This window comes from Drosophila rhopaloa, unplaced genomic scaffold (genome assembly GCF_018152115.1).
Source record: "Drosophila rhopaloa isolate 14029-0021.01 unplaced genomic scaffold, ASM1815211v1 contig_3, whole genome shotgun sequence".
In the NCBI taxonomy this organism is placed as follows: domain Eukaryota; kingdom Metazoa; phylum Arthropoda; class Insecta; order Diptera; family Drosophilidae; genus Drosophila; species Drosophila rhopaloa.
In genome coordinates, this window is record NW_025335123.1 from 226650 (window position 1) to 247519 (window position 20870).

Below are 20870 nucleotides of genomic sequence, written 5' to 3' on the forward strand. Positions count from 1 at the left end.
TGTCAAGACTAGAGGGAGATCGTTAATAAATAATGTAAAAAGAAGTGGGCCAAGGTGGCTTCCTTGTGGGACGCCTGAAGTAAGACGGATAAAATTAGAGATAGAGTTGAAGGAAGGCTGTTGATCTTAGGGATGAGTTTCACCACATTGAGCAGAGTTAGGATGACGGCGGCAGTACTTGGCTGTGTGTCCATATTCTTGACAACGTGTGCATTGAGCAATTTCTGATGTTTTGCGAATCTTTTCTATTCTCACTGTTTGACGGCAAAGTGTTTTACGCATGGCTTAATATTAATGAAGAATATGTTGAGCTTTTCATCTCGGTTAGTCCTAGATCTTGGGTTATGTACATGTGGAGCATCAAAGCCACATTGTTTTAAATTGACAATAATTTCTTTGGTTAATGTACTATGATGGAGCCCTCTTACTACTATTATGTGAGACTTCTCTGCTTTAATTTGGTATGTATGGAATCAATTTCCATTTTATCAAAATGGTCAACAATAGCTTTATAAGTTTTAGAGCCTTTTAAATTTCCATTTTATCAAAATGATCAACAATAGCTTTATAAGTTTTAGAGCCTTTGGGAAAAAATCTGCTGTTTCTCATTGGTTAACTTTAACTGCAACGTTATTTAGACTAGTGACCTCCGAAAAGAGTTAAAATAGGTGGTTCAGGTTTTGTAATACTTATAACTATTTGCGGTGGTTTTGAAGTATCTGATTGTCAGATACATTCTCTTGTGGACTATTGCCCGAGTCATTTGTATCCATATTATTATTCAGTTGAAACAACATGCCTGTCAATCTTTAGGTCCATGTCTAAAATGGCTTGAGTTTGCCTTGCTGGTTGACGCTGAGTGTTTTAAAATAATATACGATATGATCGTTTTGAACGAAATGGATTCATTTATTCATCTGCAATAGAAAGACAACTTTTGGGAAAGTTTCAAGCAGATAGCCTTAAAACTGAGAGACTTGTTTGCGTAGAAACGGACCGACGGACGGACAGAAGGATATGGCTAGATCGACTCTCCTTGTGATGCTGATCAAGAATATATATACTTTATAGGGTCGGAAATGTCTCCTTCACTGCGTTCCAAACTTTTGACTGAAATTATAATACCATTATGCAATTTTATTGTTATATTGTCCATATAGATTGCTCTTCTCTGAAAAACAGGGGCCAACAAATATTCTCATTGAACGTATTTGAACGTATGTTGAACGTATTTGTTGAAAACTTTCCTTATGATTTTGATGAAAACAGTGTAACATATTTATTTGCAAAGCGTTTTTCCGAAAACCCACACAAATTTATATAAACATTTTGGAAGATAAATTTAAAGTCAGGGAAACAAATAACAGTAGGGAATATCTTAAAATTTAATAATTGCATATTAAGCGGGAAAAGTCTTTATGTATAGGAAATTATTCCAATAAAAATAGATTCATTTATATAAGAGTTAATAACCTAATAATTATAATAGGTGGGAGATTTTCAGAACTTATGACGAGGGTATTAGTTATTATTCCAATAGAAATAGATTCCTTTTTAGAAGCGTTATAAGAAATATTAGGTTGTTTGGTAATGACATACCGGTCTTTACATTTAAATTTCGCGCTTCGCTTGTGAAGTCAAATATAATCGTATCTGGCAATGCTGTATATCGTTTGAAAGGTATTGGCATCACCTTTAAAATGACATATAGTTTGTTTACATGAGCTTCCACGCACAGGGAAAAACTGCTTATTGTGTTTTTTCGTACATTCTGGACCTAAAAAACATTTTGCTCTGACAAGAGGCACCCCAGATAGTGTTAATGTTATTTTGTCCTCACATGTAAACACCTGCAATCGACTTTTGTGAGTTTTTTGAGTTTTTCCCTCCATTTCTTATAATGTTCAGTGAGAAGCGCACGCCAAAAGATTAAATTTTTTAATCTTTTCGCTAGGGTTCACCCAAAGTTCATTTCCGCTATGGAATTTTCTGGTATTTTTTTCGTCGATCAGGAGACCGACGTGAAAAAAAGGCCCGACGAAAAGTGAATGCCAGCTGTTTGCCTCTCGCTCTCTCTCATGACTGGCGTACGGTTTTCGTCGATCAGGATACTAGGCTTTAGGAGATAACAAACTTTTGATTGAAACCGCCGAACAGTGGTTTAGGCGATTCCGAAGTGGCAATTTTGATACCGAAACACCCAAGCCTTCCGGACGACCAGTGACCGTTGATACGGATAAAATCATGGAAATAGTGGATCGAGATCGTCATGTCACTATTAGAACCATCGCTGAGAAGCTGCAACTAAGCACGGAAACCGTCCATAGGCATTTAAAGTCGAAAAATTTAACAAAAAAGCTCGATGTATGGGTGCCTCATGAGTTATCCCAAAAACACCTTTTCGACCGTGTATCAATCTGCGAATCTTTGTTGCACCGTAATAAACTCGACTCATTTCTGGATCGGTTAGTCACTGGTGATGAAAAATGGATCACATATGACAACATAAAGCGTAAAAGATCCTGGTCGAAGCACGGTGAATCGTCTCAAACGGTGGCAAAGCCAGGACTGACGGCTCAGAAGGTGTTGCTGAGTGTATGGTGGGATATCAGAGGAATTATCCATTATGAAGTGTTGCCCTATGGCCAAACCATCAATTCTGACCTCTACTGTGAACAACTGGAGCGATTGAAGATTGCACTTGAACAGAAGCGGCCAGCCATGGTGAATCGTAAGGGCGTTGTTTTCCATCATGACAATACATACATATTTGGTGACGCGTCACAAGCTACGGGAGCTTGGTTGGGAAGTGTTAATGCATCCACCTTATAGTCCGGACATTGCCCCAAGCGATTACCATCTGTTTTTGGCCATGCAAAATTTTTTTCTATGGACAAAAATTGAGTTCAAGGGAGGATTGTGAAAATCGAATCGCCGAGTTTTTTGCCAGTAGGGACAAGGACTTCTTTAGGAGAGGCATATACAAGTTACCATCAAAATGGCAGAAAATCATCGACAATGCTAACTATGTTAAAATCGTCGTCAAAAATCAATAAAAAACCGGTATGTCTTTACCAAACAACCTAATATTTATGTTAGGTAGGAGATTTTCAGAACTTTTTAGTTTTTATGAATTTAGTTTCATTTGATGAGGGAATTTGCAAAGGCATTTTTGAAGAGGATATAATATTGAACAAGAAAGAAAAGCTAACTTCGGGCGGAGCCGAAGTTGATATACCCTTGCAGAATATTCTGTAAATTATATTCTCCAAAATTATTCATATGATGCAATCTTAATACTCATAAAAAATCCCAACTTCCTAACTTTAAAAACACCAAAGTTATGGCATTTCCAATCGTTCAGTTATATGGCAGCTATAGGATATAGTCGGCCGATCCTTATGAAATTTGATAGGTTGGATTGATTGGTTAAAAATAGAACCCATAGAAAATCCCAACTTCCTAACTTAACAAAAACCAAAGTTGTGGCATTTCCGATCAATCAGTTATATGGTGGCTATAGGATATAGTCGGCCGATCCTTATGAAATTTGGTAGTTCGGATTGATAGGCCAAATATAACACCCATAGAAAATCCCAACTTCCTAACTTCACAAACACCAAAGTTATGGCATTTCCGATCAATCAGTTATATGGCAGCTATAGGATATAGTCGGCCGATCTTTATGAAATTTGGTAGGTCGGATTGATTGGCCAAATATAAAACCCATATAAAATTCCAACTTCCTAACTTAACAAACAGCAGAGTTATGGCATTTCCGATCAATCAGTTATATGGCAGCTATAGGATATAGTCGGCCGATCCCGGCCGTTCCGACTTATATACTGCGTGCAAAGGAAAGAAGGGTGTGTGCAAAGTTTCAATTCGATATCTTTAAAACTGAGAGACAAGTTCGCGTAGAAACAGACAGACGGACAGACAGACGGACAGACAGACGGACAGACAGACGGACAGACGGACAGACGGACAGACGGACAGACGGACAGACGGACATGGCTATATCAACTCAGGAGGTGATCCTGATCAAGAATATATATACTTTATAGGGTCGGAGATGTCTCCTTCACTGCGTTGCACACTTTTGACCAAAATTATAATACCCTCTGCAAGGGTATAAAAAGTGAGTCATATTTAGTAGGAAAGCGATAGCAACACCAAATATTGTATTGGTTCCCTTTCTACATTATTTATTTTGCGCATTCAGAAATCGATAAGTTGTATTTTATATATACATATTTGTGTAAAAAAATATAGAACTCGAGAAGAGCTTAAAAGGGGACATCCGAGCCTCTGACCAATGCCGTAGGAACACTCACGGCTTATGTTAAACAGTCGGCGAGGACGGAGAGCAGAGTATTTAAAAGACAATTCTTTCCCATAGAATCGGACGAGTAGCTAGCAGAAGTAGAAAATAATTTAATGCTGGCTGAAAGCGAAATATATGTACATATGTAAGTTTTTTTATTGCTTGTACCGTACAAATACAGCTAATAACAAGAGAGAAGGCTATAGTCGGGTGCCCCGACTATCAGATACCCGTTACTCAGGTAAAGGGAGTGCGAGGGAGATGGAGATAGAAACTTTGATCACGCATAACTTTTTAACAAATGGTCCGATTTGAAAAATTTCTTCTACATTTAGATAGGTATTGATAAACACAATAAAACTGCATTTTCACTTTTCCGAAATATTTAAATTTTTAAAATCGTATATAAGCGATTGTGGGCGTTAAAGGGGGCGTGGCACCATTTTGAAACAAACTTGCGCTGCGTAGGAACTTCTAAAATCTACATGCAAAATGCCAATCTTCTAGCTTTTATAGTTTCCGAGATCTCAGCGTTCATACGGACAGACAGACAGACAGACGGACAGACGGACAGACGGACATGGCTAGATCGACTCGGCTAGTGATCCTGATCAAGAATATATATACTTTATAGGGTCGGAAACGCTTCCTTCTAGCTGTTACATACTTTTGCACGAATACAATATACCCTTTTACTCTACGAGTAACGGGTATAATTATTATTCATATTTTCAGGAAAATTATATGGTAAAGCTAATAGGTTATCAAAAGTTAATCTATTACTAATATACTTACGGAGGAGGTGGTGCTCAATTACAATGTTGACGGGAGTCAGAACAAGAAGAGGCTAAAATCCTACCCCAATTTTTTTCCCATTTTAATGAGTAAGTTTTTATGAATTATTGTTTTTATTTTATTATCATCTTAGATGCCGTCGGTCAGGTAGAGCCTCTTTAGCCGGAGAAGGCCTTAAGCAAGGCCATGAGGTGCATTAAAAACCTGCACGCAATCAGGAAAAAGGTGCCTAGGGTGACTGAGACCCCCAACACCTCCAACGCCCCCAACACCCCCACCACCCCTGACAAAAAAATTTATGTTAGGACAAATAAATAATGAAAATAAATTAAATAAAGAAGAAATTTATATGAAAATTTACTGATGAAAATTATGAATTACTGATGAATTGCTGATTAAAATGCGATGAATTGCTGATTAAAATGTGACGAATTACTGATTAAAGTGTGATGAATTTTCACTGATTAACTCCTAGGACATGCCAATGTTAAATTCATCACTATTTTGTATGAAAATTCATCGATTTTAATTAATGCGATTAACGGAACTTCAACTAGTTGCCTTGTAGAATATAGTATAACTGGCAACACTAGTAAATGTTCACGTTGTAGTTAAGAAGCTGATGCTATGGGCACCATTACCCTCTGACTTTATCTTTAAAAGTGAATTTTCAGCCATCCGGTGCATTTTTATACCCTTGCAGAGGGTATTATAATTTTAGTCAAAAGTGTTCAACGCGGTGAAGGAGACATCTCCGACCCTATAAAGTATACATACATATATATTCTTGATTCACCTCCTGAGTTGATATAAGCATGTCCGTCTATCCGTCTGTCTATCCGTCTGTCTGTCCGTCTGTCTGTTTCTACGCAAACTAGTCTCTCAGTTTTAAAGATATCGAATTAAAACTTTGCACACACCCTTCGATCCTTTGCACGCAGTATATATGTATGTACATATGTAAGTCGGAACGGCCGGGCTCGGCCAACTACATACATACATATGTATATCCTATAGCCGCCATATACCTGATTGATCGGAAATGCCATAACTTTGGTGTTTTTAAAGTTAGGAAGTTGGGATTTTTTATGAGTATTAAGATATACATACATACATATGTGTATATGAATAATTTTGGAAAATATAATTTACAGAATATTCTGCAAGGGTATATCAACTTCGGCTCCACCCGAAGTTAGCTTTCCTTTCTTGTTTCACAATCAATCTGGTTATTGCTAAGCTGAGAGCTAGAAAAAAGCTTATCATCGATTTCCAAATTTAAACTTTACAAGCAAAAGTTAGGCTTGCAAACACCAAGAGTTTTGCTTACTTTCTGCAAAGGCAAAAGAAGGTCAGATCAAATTAAGAGAAAAGCGCTGTTTTAGTTGTCCCACCTGTGCGGCTGCGTGCACTGTGCTGCCCAAACGGGCAAAGAACGCGGTATTATCGCACCACAGTTATGTTTTTGTTGTTGTCCTATTTTAGCTATTTTAGCACACGAAGAACGCGCAAGAGAGAACACGTCATTTGCTTAGCTTATCCGTGACACAACAAATTTCACCAAGAGCAGATTAGCGACTTACTGCATGTAATAAAAACAAGAAAGGAAGCAAACTTCGACAAGATTATACAAATACCCTTGCAGCGAAGTATTACAAACATTAAATATTCCATATTTTTATTTTTATGCTTAAAAACAATTTAGCTAGATATTAAATAGTCGTCAGATTTTTATAACAGTCAAGTACTGAAATCATTAAGAATTACTTTATTTTGGAGTATATATACATACATATAATAAGACATAACTAAGTTATTATTTTATTATATATAATACAGTGGGTGCTATACGATCCTGTCCTTTTCGACATATGTATGTACTATGTACATATGTACATACCTGAAACAAAAGAAAGACTTTTCAAAAAAGTTTCATCCAAATAGCTTTAAAACTGAGGGACTAATTTGCGTAGAAACGGATGCTGCTCACTATAGAAACTTGCTTAGCCTAAGTATTATAATATATACATACATACATACATACATACTTATATCAATTCCAAACGATTATAAGCGGGATGGAACTTTGTATTAAAAATTCAAAATATTTAGATATGGATTTTTATTGATTTTTTTAGACCGGGTGTAAATATGATACCCGGGAACTATTGGAATTTTAATATATACGCGTACACACACAGAGCTAGCTGGAAGATTCATTTTCAATGCATGCACATGCATTGTGGCAAACACTCATTTTAAAACGAGGCCGGAAGCTAGCTTCGGCAAGCCGAAGTTTTAATACTCTTGCAGACTTTGCCGATATAGACGTCCGATCATCAAGCGCTTTTACCCTGACCAAGGTATTCATTAAAAAAATCGATTTGGAAAGATTCATGTCAATAGCTTTTACACTGCACGAAATATAATCAATTCTTGCAAGATATATCCGATTGTTCCTATGGGAGCTATAGGATATAGACGTCCGATTGGGGCGATTTTCAAACTTGATCTGCGTACACATGTTTTAGGACGAACGTGAAAGTTTCAGATCGCTAGCTTTTAAACTGAGCTCGCAAACGGTATCGACTCCCCTATTGATCCTGATCAAGAGTATATATACTTTATAGGGTCGGAAACGTCTCATTTACTGCGTTACAAACTTCTGACCAAAATTATAATACCCTCTGCAAGGGTATAAAAACGGCGTAAGTAATTGGAACGAGTAGGCATCACCGAACTTTTATGGATATAGCACAAAATTATACCTTATTACGAAACTACACATTTTTTTTTTTTAACCTAGCGTAATTAACGAGAAAGAGTTTTATGGATACATGGTAGCCTTAAATACTAAGTAACAATGATTATTAGTAACAAAATAAGTGAGAACATATAAGATCTTACGAGTAGGGAGATCGGTGGGATGTAGCTTCTTCAGCCGTCGGAGAGAAATTGGCTCAGCTAGGTCACTCGCTAGAGAGTTTGGATGTGCCACAATCCTGTCAGTGTAACAACTGCTGTGTAGATTGATTTGGTCCCCGATAGGTAATAGTCGAAAGTCCCACTCGATGGCACAGTTAGTAACGTACCAGGGGAGCCCGGATGCTCGCCGAGCTGCACGTGATCGCACTACTCTAAGCCTCTCAAGCTGATGCTTAGAGGCAGTGCCCCATACTTGAATGGCGTACGTCCAAGTAGGCGTGATAATGGCTTTAATTAGCAGGGCCTTATTTGAGAAGTGCAGTTTTTTCGAGAGCAGAAGCCAGTCAAGCTTTTGTAGCTTCCGCAGGCGTTTGGCTTTCTGTCCAAGTATACTCCTAGGTATTAATATGAGGTAACACTGGTGATGGCATCTCCATTGAAGGTGAGACCAACCGAAGTACCGTGCCGGCGGGCGAAGATCATGTGGGCGGATTTAACGCAGTTAATAGCGATATTCCATTTCGCAGACCAGTTCTCCATAGCATGGAGAACAGCATTGATCTCACACACGATCAGATATGAAGGATCTCAGGATGTCAAAGAACGGCGCAGGGAGAAGATCCTTTATTTTATATAATAGACCCTCGTGCCATACTTTGTCAAAGGAAAACGCCTACGGTGTACAGCTTGTGCTCGAAGCCGTGTGTGATCTGGTTGACAAGACGATGCACCTGTTCAGGGCAGCCGTGGAATTTCCTGAAACCAGGTATGTAAGCCGGTATGTAATTCACTATCTGCGGTAGATCCATCAGTCGGCTAAGGAGGTTGCGCTTAAAAATTTTGGAGAAGGTTGCCAGCAGGCTGATTGGGCGATAGGACTCAATATGCATGGGAGGCTTTTCAGCTTTGGGGATCATGACAATCCGCACACGCTTCCACAGCTTAGGAAAGTACCCTAAGCTAAGCATGGCGTTAAAAATTTATACTAGGCCAAGGACTCCTATGCGTGGTAAAGATTTCGCCGCAATGCATTCATGTCCTGGGGTCTTTTTCTGTTGTAGGGCCTTCAGTTGCAACATGATTTCCTGTGGCGTAGTGTGTCTTATGGGGCGAGCCGTTTGAACAGGAGAGCTCAAGAAGGTAGCAACTTCAGCGCGATGATGATCGGCTGTTAGCTCGAAGGGAGTAAAGGTAGAGGAGAGGTGCGCAGCAAATGCGTTCGCTTTGTCATAACCCGTTTTGAGCCAATGGGCACTGTGACTCCGGATGAGTGACTGGAATAACGGTTGTCTCTTCATACCTCTAGTGAGCTTCCAAATCGAGAAGTCACTGTTATTGTCTGGACCAGCTCCTTCCAGCAAGGTGTCAAAGTTTTTCTGCCGATTTTTGGCTAACAGCCGGTGCAGTTTATTAGTGACGCTTGATAACATTTGTTTCACGGCTGGATCACCTGACGCCATGTACTGCCTTCTAAGATTGCGCTTCTGGTTGAGTAGAGTGGTTAAAAGACACTGTGTAATCCTCGAGCTCATTACAATTGGTAATGGGGACGTTGAGTTCAATAGAGGCATCTATATGAGCTTTAAAAGCCTCTATGTTAGCATGTGGTGGCAATAATTTCGAAACGCCTTTGAAGAAACACTTTTTTTTTTTTTTGGATATTTATTTCCGCCGGAGTTGTTCAATGCCATTTGAACATAATCGGACGTATGAGGACATGTATACATATATAGTAGATAATATACTATTTAAACTAAATACAATTATTTACAATTATTTACAAAATTTACAAAATTTACAAAATTTTATATGGTTTACTGGATGACCCGGGAAGCGAGTTCACTGGGGTGTAATCTCTTCAGCCTTCGAAGAGGTTGCGGGTTGACAAGTCTGCTAGCCAATGGGTTTGGGTGCGCCAAGAGCCTGTCGCTGTATCGGCTGCTGTGATGGTTAATTTGATCGCCCTCCGGAATAAGGCGAAGATCAACTTCGATTGCCCGGTTGGTCACATACCAGGGAAGCCCGGTTGCCCGCCGAGCAGCACGTGCCTGCACCACCCTTAGCCTGTTCAGCTGGTGCCTTGAAGCTGTGCCCCAAAATTGGATGCCGTATGTCCAAGTTGGCGTGAGGAAGCAGTGCCGGCTAGCCGCAGGGCGGTTCTTTACATTAACATTACTGTGGCATACTTTTAGGTACTTTTTTAACTTTAGTGGGCATACTTTTAGGTTCTTTTAAGACATTAGTGAGGCATACTTTTAGGTACTTTTTAAAAATTATGGGGCATACTTTTGATATTTTGGACCGATTCATTCGAAATCAGGGCCTCGAAATACATGGACATTCAAAATTTTAACGAGGCGTAGAAATTCATTAAAAGTTATCGTCGAATTGGTATTTTTGAAAGGCTTGGGAATTTTTTAAGATGTATATGTCACAAAAAAGTTCGACCATGCCATGATTAAAGTACTGGTTTAAGGGGTTATCCGGGTCTTGACACTTCAAAAAATTAATTTTTTTCAAACTTTTTTATGTGTCAGGAATGTTGTCTGAAAATTTCAAGTTGATCGAAGCAAAACTAGGAATGGGAGAAATTTACATACGGCATCCAAGTTTGGGGCACAGCTTCAAGGCACCAGCTGAACAGGCTAAGGGTGGTGCAGGCACGTGCTGCTCGGCGGGCAACCGGGCTTCCCTGGTATGTGACTCATGGCGCACCCAAACCCACTGGCTAGCAGGCTTGTCAACCCGCAACCTCTTCGAAGGCTGAAGAGATTTCACCCCAGTGACCTCGCTTCCCGGGTCATCCAGTAATCCAAAAAAATTTTGTAAATTTTGTAAATAATTGTATTTAGTTTAAATAGTATAATATATACTATATATGTATATATGTCCTCATACGTCCGGTTATGTTCAAATGGCATTGAACGATTCCGGCGCAAATAAATAATTTAAAAAAAAAAAAAAAGGGAGAAATTTAAGGCCCAGCGCGTCGAATGAGTCATAACTGGCAATTAGGGCTCTGGCGTCGAGCAGATGCGGCACTTTCAACGCGTTTTTCTCAAAACCACTTTTTTGAATTCGGTAGTCACGTTTTCTCAAGAACTATTGAACCGATCGACTTCTGCTTTTGCACACTTCTGACATGGGTCATCCCATCCTTAAGAAATATTTCTGTAAAACTTCGGTAAAAAATTGAGCTTTTGAGAAAATCGCTTAATAAGTTTAAAGCCTAGTACGCAGATATGCGAAAACTGTACGCCAGTCATGAGAGAGAGCGAGAGGCAAACAGCTGGCGTTCACTTTTCGTCGGGCCTTTTTTTCACATCGGTCCCCGGATCGACGAAAAAAATACCAGAAAATTCCATAGCGTTGGCAGTCTGCGGAAATTAACTTTGGGTGAACCCTAGCGAAAAGAACATTATAAGAAATGGAGGGAAAAACTCAAAAAACTCACAAAAGTCGATTGCAGGTGTTTACATGTGAGGAAAAAATAACATTAATACTATCTGGGGTGCCTCTTGTCAGAGCAAAATGTTTTTTAGGTCCAGAATGTACGAAAAAAACACAATAAAAGCGCAGCTATAAACTTTAAATTAGCACATAATTATCAGTAAAATAAAAAAAACAACTTTTAAATTTAAATTGTATTGTTTTTTAATTTATTTGTACAGCGGCAGACTTGTCTTGCCAAGGTATTCAATAATATCTCTAAAAGGCTCTTTCCCGCAAATACGATATTTGAATTTTAACTGCTTGTCAACAAACCCAGCTGATTGACAGTACGACCGTAGCACGCTTAAATCTGATGAACTCTCAACATTTTGGTCACACTGGAAAGATTAAATTTTTTACGCTAGCATACTCGTTTGTCGATCTGAGTACTGAGCTTAAACTCCTGCAATCGACTTTTGCGGGTTTTTTTTATTTTTTCCCTCCATATTATAAAATGTTCAGTGAGAAGCGCACGCCAAAAGATAAAATTTTTTATTCTTTTCGCTAGGGTTCACCCAAACTTCATTTCAGCAGACTGGCAACGCGATGAAATTTTCTGGTATTTTGTCGTCAATCTGAGTACCGAGGTGAAAAAAAAGCCTGACGTAAAGTGAACGCCTGCTGTTTGCCTCTCGCTCTCTCTCATGACTGGCGTACAGTTTTCGCATATCTGCGTACTAGGCTTTAAACTTATTAAGCGATTTTCTCAAAAGCTCAATTTCTCAATTTTTTACCGAAGTTTTACAGAAATATTTCTTAAGGAGGTCATCCCATGTTGAAGCCGTTTTTCTTATTTTTTATACCCTTGCAGAGGGTATTATAATTTTGGTCAAAAGTGTGCAACGCAGTGAAGGAGACATCTCCGACCCTATAAAGTATATATATTCTTGATCAGGATCACCTCCTGAGTTGATATAGCCATGTCCGTCTGTCCGTCTGTCTGTTTCTACGCAAACTAGTCTCTTAGTTTTAAAGCTATCGAATTGAAACTTTGCACACACCCTTCTTTCCTTTGCACGCAGTATATATGTCGGAACGGCCGGGATCGGGCGACTATATCCTATAGCCGCCATATAACTGATTGATCGGAAATGCCATAACTTTGGTTTTTGTTAAGTTAGGAAGTTGGGATTTTCTATGGGTTTTATTTTTAGCCAATCAATCCGACCTATCAAATTTCATAAGGGTCGGCCGACTATATCCTATAGCTGTCATATAACTGAACGATTGGAAATGCCATAACTTTGGTGTTTTTAAAGTTAGGAAGTTGGGATTTTTTATGAGTATTAAGAATGCATCATATGAATAATTTTAGAGAATATAATTTACAGAGTATTCTGCAAGGGTATATCAACTTCGGCTCCGCCCGAAGTTAGCTTTCCTTTCTTGTTTTTTGGTAATTTTATTCAACGATCAATTAAAAGCTTTAACTTAAAATATTTACCATATATTTGGGGTATGTTTATGTACATTCATGAATTTTTTGTGTACAAATAATAACATTTTTTGAAGCTAGAAAGCAATGAAGTAGGGGATGTAAAAAAAATTATCCGCTGGCTATCATCGGGATTCCAGCTGATGGGTGATCTGAAATACAAAAATCAAACAGCATTTTAGTCTGTGAGTCTGTGGCTATGACGCGTAGTAAATATTTTGAAAAGTATTGAAAAATAAAGTTTTTACACGACTTTAAATTTATGATTTAAAAAAAAAACACTTTTTTTGCTCTATTTTGTTGTGTATACAAAAAACGACGTGACACACACACATGTGCTGAACATGCCCTATAAATTTAAAGGCGATCAAGTCGTTTTTTAGCCGTTTAGCCAGATGAAAAAAGGTGGTTTCAAGAAAAATACGTTTGAAAGTTGAAGTATGAATCACGCCGTGAAATCCTGACTTACCATCAATCTGCGATTTCTGCACCATATAGGACACCTTCCTGCTCTTCATAAAATTAATGATTTTATCTAAAATTATTTTGTCTTATTTTAATATCAGCATATTAGAAATGGCGTTAAAGTTTAAATAAGTTTGTCACTGTATGTAGGCCTCTACAACTACCTTATTTGACGCTAGCACTATCAGTGTGCCCATATGCTCGCTGCCAGTGTGACCGCGTCTACCGTTTTGCGCGCACGCTGTTCTTTAAATTCGAACTTCGCATTCCATGGAGCGCACCCGCGCTTAACAGCCGAAAAAGCTTAAATTTCATAGTTGAAGTTTTCATTTTTTTTCTAGACAAACAAAAAAATAGTTGAATATTGAAGAGCATTCATAAATAATTAAAGTACTATTTTCTTCTCGATAAAGGGAACACCCTTGGTTTTAAAAATTAATTTATTTTAATTCCTTAAACAATTTATTTTAATCGAAACCAATTCTTCAAGTCCCTAGAAACTAGCTATGTACTTTTTATAGCTACAAATGTATGTATATAATTCCACTCAAAGCTTTAGTCGCAAAAGCTTTTGCCAATGACATTGGCAGTATCAAAAGTCGGTAGATAAAACGGTGTAATCATCGCAATCGTGCACCCAGTTGTTTACCAAGCGTAAACGCAGGCGGAGATTAGTGGACGGGAAAGTCAGGGAAAGGAACTAAAAATGGCACTCAAGTTCGCTGCGAATCTAAACTTTCTGTTCACGGAGAGGGCGGCGACGATCGCGGAGCGGATCCGACTGGCTCACCAGAATGGATTCCGGGCCGTGGAGATCCCCTATCCGGAGGGCGAGACCGGCGACGTGGTAGCCGCCGTTAAGGACACGGGCGTGGTGGTTAGCCTGGTGAACCTGGCCTTCGACAAGACCGACGACCAGCTGCGCTTCGGCTCCACCAGCGTTCCCGGATCGGAGAAGCTGTTCAGCCGCCAGCTGGACGCCACCATCGAGTTCGCGCGTCAGGTGGGATGCGGCAAGATCCACCTCACTGCAGGGATCTTCAAGGGCGGCCAGGAGAGCGACTATACGAAGACGTACACCTCCAACCTGAAAATCGCCGCCGATAGCCTCAGGGCCAGCCAGATGGTCGGCGTGATAGAGCCAATTAACAAGTACGCCGTGCCCGGCTACTTCATGAACTCGTACGCCAAGGCCGCCGGAGTGCTGGCTGACGTGGGTGCGGACAACATCCAGCTGCTGGCCGATCTCTATCACCTTCAGCACCTGCATGGCAACGTGTCTAAGACGCTTGAGGAGTACAAGTCCCTGATCGGCCACTTCCAGATCGCCCAGGTGCCGCATCGCCACGAACCGGACGTTTCCGGGGAGCTCGACTACGGCTACGTCTTCAAGACCCTCCAAGAGTTCGGCTACGACGGATGGGTTGGCTGCGAATACAAGCCCAAGACGACGACGGTCGAGGGTCTGGGTTGGGTTTCCAAGCTGGGCTATACGCTCTGATCAAATCAAAGGACACTACGGATTGCATTGCATTTATACACATGTTTTTACACTTTTTACAAATATAAAGCTGGTTAAACCAATATTTTCTATTCTGTTTTAAAAAACTTTAAGATGGTCAAAAAGGGGCGGTCCCCATATCTTGTTTTTTTTTAGAAACATTTTCCTATGCTTCCGTCAAAAGGTCATGAAATTGTCCTACAGCAATTGTGGAATAAAACAGTAGCTAAGCATACACGATTAGATAAGATTAGATAGTCGGTAGATCCTCGTATCTCGTCAGGCGTCACTCTCACTACGGATGACCCGCTTGGCATATTCGGCGATGTGAAGCACGCCATGTTGCGGCGAGGCGATGTGCAGGTTGCTCCCGTTACAAAAGACCGTGTTGATGTACGGATTGTGCAGTTCGGCAACCAGGGTGGAGCAAGCCGTCGAGGAGTCTCCAGTGGACTTCAGCATTTTCTACAACGAAAGGCGATTTTAATAGACGATTAGTAAGAACGGAATGCATTTATGATTATAACAGCAGTCAGTCATGTCAATGGCTGGTACATTGGGATATTGTATAGTCATCTGAGTATGTGCTAAATGCCACTTCATTTATTTTTAAAGGTTAAACTCTCAATAACTTGTTCTGAAAGGTAGAATTGTTTAAAAATTGCTCGCCCTATTTCAATCAATTACGTACAATCAGATTACAGGACGACTATTGTAAAATTTTTAATGTATTTATATGTATTTATATAAATTAATATGTTTCAAATTAATTGAAATCTTATTTTATTTTTTGCTTGTATTACAAAAGCCTAACCCACAAAATCTCCTATCATTAAATTACAATTTTTTATAGATATACGAGTCGAGGACAAATTTTAAGTTCCGTCATTTGTGTTTTTGTGTTTACTATAAATAAATGCATAGAAATTTCAAACAAATATATATGTATTTATGCTTAAATTGCAAACAATTAATAAACAATTTCGTGACTAAGCCTAATAAAATTTTTTAGAGAAATCAATATCAATTGTATTGTCTCATAGCTCGAAAGAGACTTACATTTAAATCCATTTTTTATTGTCGCGGTAATATATAAGGCATTCGAAAAAAAGATCAACACTAACTATGTAACTAAACAACGTTTTTTTAATTTCGTTCAACTTTTTTGGCCTTAATGGAACGCTTAACTGAGCAAATAATCCCTTCCCCAATTTTCAACTAAAGCCTTATCAGATGGATAGTAATTAAAAAAGACTAATAATTAATGGTCATTTTTTTTACTAAACAAAATCGATAGCGAATTATATGTAAAATTATCTTTATTAGCGATAAGTAATTTTTATATAGATTTAGTTCCGTTCTGTTAACATAAGGATTCATTAATTTGGCTAACTTAATTCTTAACTTAATTTACCTGACCAAAATAGACCATCGTCTCGTCAAGAAATCCATGCTTTTTCTTTTTTGTGTTAAAATTAAGATTAAAAACAAGAGAGAACGCTATAGTCGGGAGCCACGACTATCAGATACCCGTTACTCACGTAAAGGGAGTGTGAGGGAGATGGAGATAGAAACTTTGATCACGCATAACTTTTTAACGAATGGTCCGATTTGAAAAATGTTTTCTACATTTCGATAGGTATTGATAAACACAATAAAACTGCATTTTTACTTTTCCGAAATATTTAAATTTTTTAAATCGATTGTGGGCGTTAAAGGGGGCGTGGCACCATTTTGAAACAAACTTGCGCTGCGTAGGAACTTCTAAAATCTACATGCAAAATGCCAATCTTCTAGCTTTTATAGTTTCCGAGATCTCAGCGTTCATACGGACAGACAGACAGACAGACGGACAGACGGACATGGCTAGATCGACTCGGCTAGTGATCCTGATCAAGAATATATATACTTTATAGGGTCGGAAACGCTTCCTTCTAGCTGTTACATACTTTTGCACGAATACAATATACCCTTTTACTCTACGAGTAACGGGTATAACAAGAATGGAATCAAAATTCGGCAAGCCGAAGTTTATATACCTTGCATTTGTTACAAAAAAGAAATATTCTATTTTTCGATGCTTTAAAAAGATGAAGCTAGGCCGATTTCCCGATAAATTTTTCGATCGTTGCTATGACATCTATATGATAAAGTCGTTCGATTTTTATAAAAGTAAACCCGTAATACTAAATCGTTAAAAATTACTATAACTAGGAGTTATGGGTATATAAATAAAAAAACAAAAGATTTTAATTTGTATTTAAAACTTGAAAAATGATAGTTATTGTTTGAGTTGTATAAAAAACATAGCTTGATAAGTAAAGCAGGCGCCGCAAATTATGATTATTGCTTTTTGAATAAAAAATAATTCACTAATTCTTATCATTTTATTTACATTTAATTTTATTTTTAAAACTTATTTGTGAAGCCGAAAATAAAACTCCCGATATAATATTTATCAAACTCATAAAATAAAACATGACAAAAATATTTATACTTTGTGAGTAAAATGGAAGACTTACTGTTTTTATACCTTTGCAAAGGGTATTATAATTTAGGTCAAAAGTTTGCAACGCAGTGAAGGAGTCATTTCCGACCCTATAAAGTATATATATTCTTGATCACCATTACCAGGAGAGTCGATCTAGCTATGTCCGTCTGTCCGTCCATTTCTACGCAAACTAGTCACTCAATTTTAAAGCTATCTGCTTCAAAATTTCCAAAAAGTTGTCTTTGCAGGTAGTATATAAGACGAAACGAGTCGGATCGGGTGACTACATCAAATAGCTCCAATAGGAACAATCGGAAAAAAAATTTATAGGAAAATAGGAAAAAATTTTAAAAAATAAAAATTGAAAATATTTGTATATTGCTGTTTTTCTGCTTATCAAAATATTTCTTTGAGATATAGTAATTATTTACTATATCAGAATTACGCTTTTAGTTTTGTCAAAATCGGACAACAATATCATATAGCATAGAAATCGAAATGTAGTCGTTTTGGAATAACTGCAATGGCATATAAACTTCTTGCCTAAGATTGCTTCCTTTCTAGTTATTGAAGCAATAAATCAAATAACTATGTAAAATTAACTTTTTGACTACAACTAATAATTGTTACGGTCCCTTGATTACTTTACAGAGTATAAAAGGAAATTTAAATACATTCATAGAATAGTAATATACATTTAAAAGGTTCAAAAACAACCTGTTCCATCTTGTTTCAGTTCAATTCAGTAGTGTAAAAATAAACTCTATATATACGGATAATAGAGACATCCCCTCCACTTTAGTCTAAAACATCTACTGCTAGAGCTTATGCTATTATTGTTTATTACTCACCATCCAGAACTCGTTGCCCGGCAGTGCGTTACCGTCCCAGGCGTAGGATACAACGAGGAGCATCTCGGCATGCTCGGGGTCAGTTAGCTTCCGGGCCGGATTTCGCTTGGATATGAGAACCCTAATGCCGTCCTTTGGATGGCCAGGGATCTCTACCAGCGATCCGTTGCGCAGACCACCGCAGTCGGTAATAGAGAACCAGGAGAAGTGCACGAGACCCACGTGACTTAGCCGGTTGCCCAGCGTGCGCATGCGCTGTTCGAACGTCTCCAGAAAAATGCGCTCCTGCTGAGCGGCCGCCTTCCACACGCCAAGCCCGAAGCCCACCACATGTATGTAGGCCAACCTGTTGACCGTCTGGGCCCTCGCTTGCGCCTCCAACAGCAGCATGTCGAAGCTGACTGCGTATCGCCGTTTCATTACCAGGTTATCAAAGACGTCCTGCTTGTTCCTCGAGGGCCCGAAGCGCCGGTTGTCGATGCTAGCCTCCCCGTGGATTAGATCCCGAGTGGCATAAAATCCGCGCCACATTCGGCGGTAATCCTCGTCCCGCGTGGAAGCAGGCTCATCCAACGCTAACCCGTATCCCCTTTCCCGCGTGTTCTGCTGACGTGCGATCACAATGTCCTGGAACTCCATAAGATTGCGCCGTGACAGCCGGGCTCCAATCATGCCCACGATAATCCCGCTTTGCTGCAGAGTCTTGGTGTCCCGGTCTACGCGTCCGCAGTTGGTCCGCTCGCCCTCGTTGACAAACTCGGTGTATGAGCTGACGGAGAGTAGGGCGGACAGCTTGATGTCGTCGTAGCTCAGCACCTTGGCCAGCACCAGGGGTGCCTTCTCCTCTCGAGAGCCAACGGATTCGAACCCACTGGCCCCGGTCTCTCCGCTCAACAGCAGGTACTTGTCGTTGCGTGCAAAAAAGCTGGCGCAGCGCTTGTCCAGTAGACGCTGCACAAAGCCGCACAGGGAGAGCGGCCGATAGATGGGCTTTTCGATGGAGTTGCCTGCGACCGGGATGGAAACGCATCAGTTTAGACATGTAAGAGAAGGAGGGGGAACGCCTTACCCCAGTGGCACTTGTGCTCCAGGTACTGCAGGTAGAGGCCCAAAGTTCGTTCATGTATCACCGGATAGGCGGAGGACACCTGCTGGTTTATCCTGCCCAATCGCAGAGGAGATTGTCTCTTCGCGCGGACACTCTCCACGCCGAACTGCAACACAATATAATGCTCATAAGCGATTGACTGGATGGCTTGGCCAGACCCACCTCCAGAGGAAACTCGCTGGAATTGGCCATCAGTTTTTGCAACTCTTGCTCTCCAGCTACGGGCTTCTTCACCTTCCGGCATTCCTTCAACAGTTTGCGTCCAAAATCGGTCAGGGGTTGGGAATCTCCGGTGATCGCCGGCCAAACCTGGTCAACTTCAGCTCCAAAGGTGGACATATTTCGTGAATGCTTCTGATTCGATTGAATTTCACAATTGTTTTTAAATAGTTGCGGTGGAACCTCCCCATCTTCCCATAAATCGATTTTGAAGTTGTCCGAGCCTATCGATATAAATATATGTATATAAATTGAAGTTCGCATAAGTGTTAAACAAACTAAACAGAATTTCATCCGATGTTTGTAGGCAACTGAAAGTATCGGTAAGAGCTGACAACGCTGATAAGCGAGGTTAAAGCCTGGTTTCCACTATTCAGTGTTTTGGTATTATCAGTTGATGGTGTCAAGGTATTTCCAGTGTTGGATGCATCAATACTGAGTCAATTTGCTGCTATAATATGATATCCAATCAGCGGACAAAAATTAAATCGATTTAAATAAATGTTCATCAATAAAGAAAAATGCAGCACAGTATTTTCATCAACTATGAATATATGAAATCATTGTCGCAATACCAAAGGCAAGTGGAGAAGGAGCGTTTCGACATGCAATTTTCTTTTTTAGAAATTTCAGCAATTTAAAAAATTCTCGGATGTTGAAAACCAAAGTTGCCTTTCTATTTTCACTAAAAAGGCATGACAACTGTAATGTAATTTCGAGGTACGGCTTATTTACTATGAAATCAAATAAGAAAGTACTTTCAGACGTATCCTATCAAGTCAGCTATCAGTTGCTTAACTCGGTTATCCTGTCCACATTGGGTAATCCATAGCTCGAGTTTCAAACAGATGTTCTTTGTTTCTATTTTGCTGCTTAAGCCTAGTATCCAGATCGATGAAAACCGTACGCCACTCATGAGAGAGAGCGAGAGGCAAACAGCTGGCGTTCACTTTTCGTCGGGCCTTTTTTTCACGTCGGTCCCCTGATCGACGAAAAAAATACCAGAAAATTCCATAGCGTTGGCAGTCTGCGGAAATGAACTTTGGGTGAACCCTAGCGAAAAGATAAAAAAATGTAATCTTTTGGCGTGCGCTTCTCACTGAACATTATAAGAAATGGAGGGAAAAACTCAAAAAACTCACAAAAGTCAATTGCAGGTGTTTACATGTGAGGACAAAATAACATTAATACTATCTGGGGTGCCTCTTGTCAGAGCAAATTGTTTTTTAGGTCCAGAATGTACGAAAAAACACAATAAAAG

General features: G+C 39.4%; 2 protein-coding genes across 2 annotated transcripts; one reads left to right on the plus strand and one right to left on the minus strand.

The window, feature by feature from the left end:
• Window positions 1-14029: 14029 nt before the first annotated feature.
• LOC108039184 (putative hydroxypyruvate isomerase) lies at window positions 14030-15023 on the plus strand. The gene has a single exon (XM_017116108.2). The coding sequence runs from the start codon at window positions 14146-14148 to the stop codon at window positions 14938-14940; it is 795 nt and encodes a 264-aa protein (XP_016971597.1). The 5' UTR covers window positions 14030-14145; the 3' UTR covers window positions 14941-15023.
• Window positions 14957-19860, minus strand: LOC108039183. Its single transcript, XM_017116107.2, has 4 exons — window positions 19553-19860; window positions 19352-19496; window positions 18283-19289; window positions 14957-15405 (listed from the first exon to the last, which is right to left on the minus strand). The coding sequence occupies exons 1-4, from the start codon at window positions 19727-19729 to the stop codon at window positions 15220-15222; spliced, it is 1515 nt and encodes a 504-aa protein (XP_016971596.2). The 5' UTR covers window positions 19730-19860; the 3' UTR covers window positions 14957-15219.
• Between the last annotated feature and the right edge of the window lie 1010 nt (window positions 19861-20870).

Coding starts and splice junctions, on each gene's coding strand:
- LOC108039184 (XM_017116108.2), top strand. CDS start 14,146: ATGGCACTCAAGTTCGCTGCGAATCTAAACTTTCTGTTCACGGAGAGG.
- LOC108039183 (XM_017116107.2), bottom strand. CDS start 19,729: ATGTCCACCTTTGGAGCTGAAGTTGACCAGGTTTGGCCGGCGATCACC. Junction 19,497..19,552: donor CCAGCGAGTTTCCTCTGGAG/GTGGGTCTGGCC, acceptor ATTGTGTTGCAG/TTCGGCGTGGAGAGTGTCCG. Junction 19,290..19,351: donor GGAGCACAAGTGCCACTGGG/GTAAGGCGTTCC, acceptor TCCCGGTCGCAG/GCAACTCCATCGAAAAGCCC.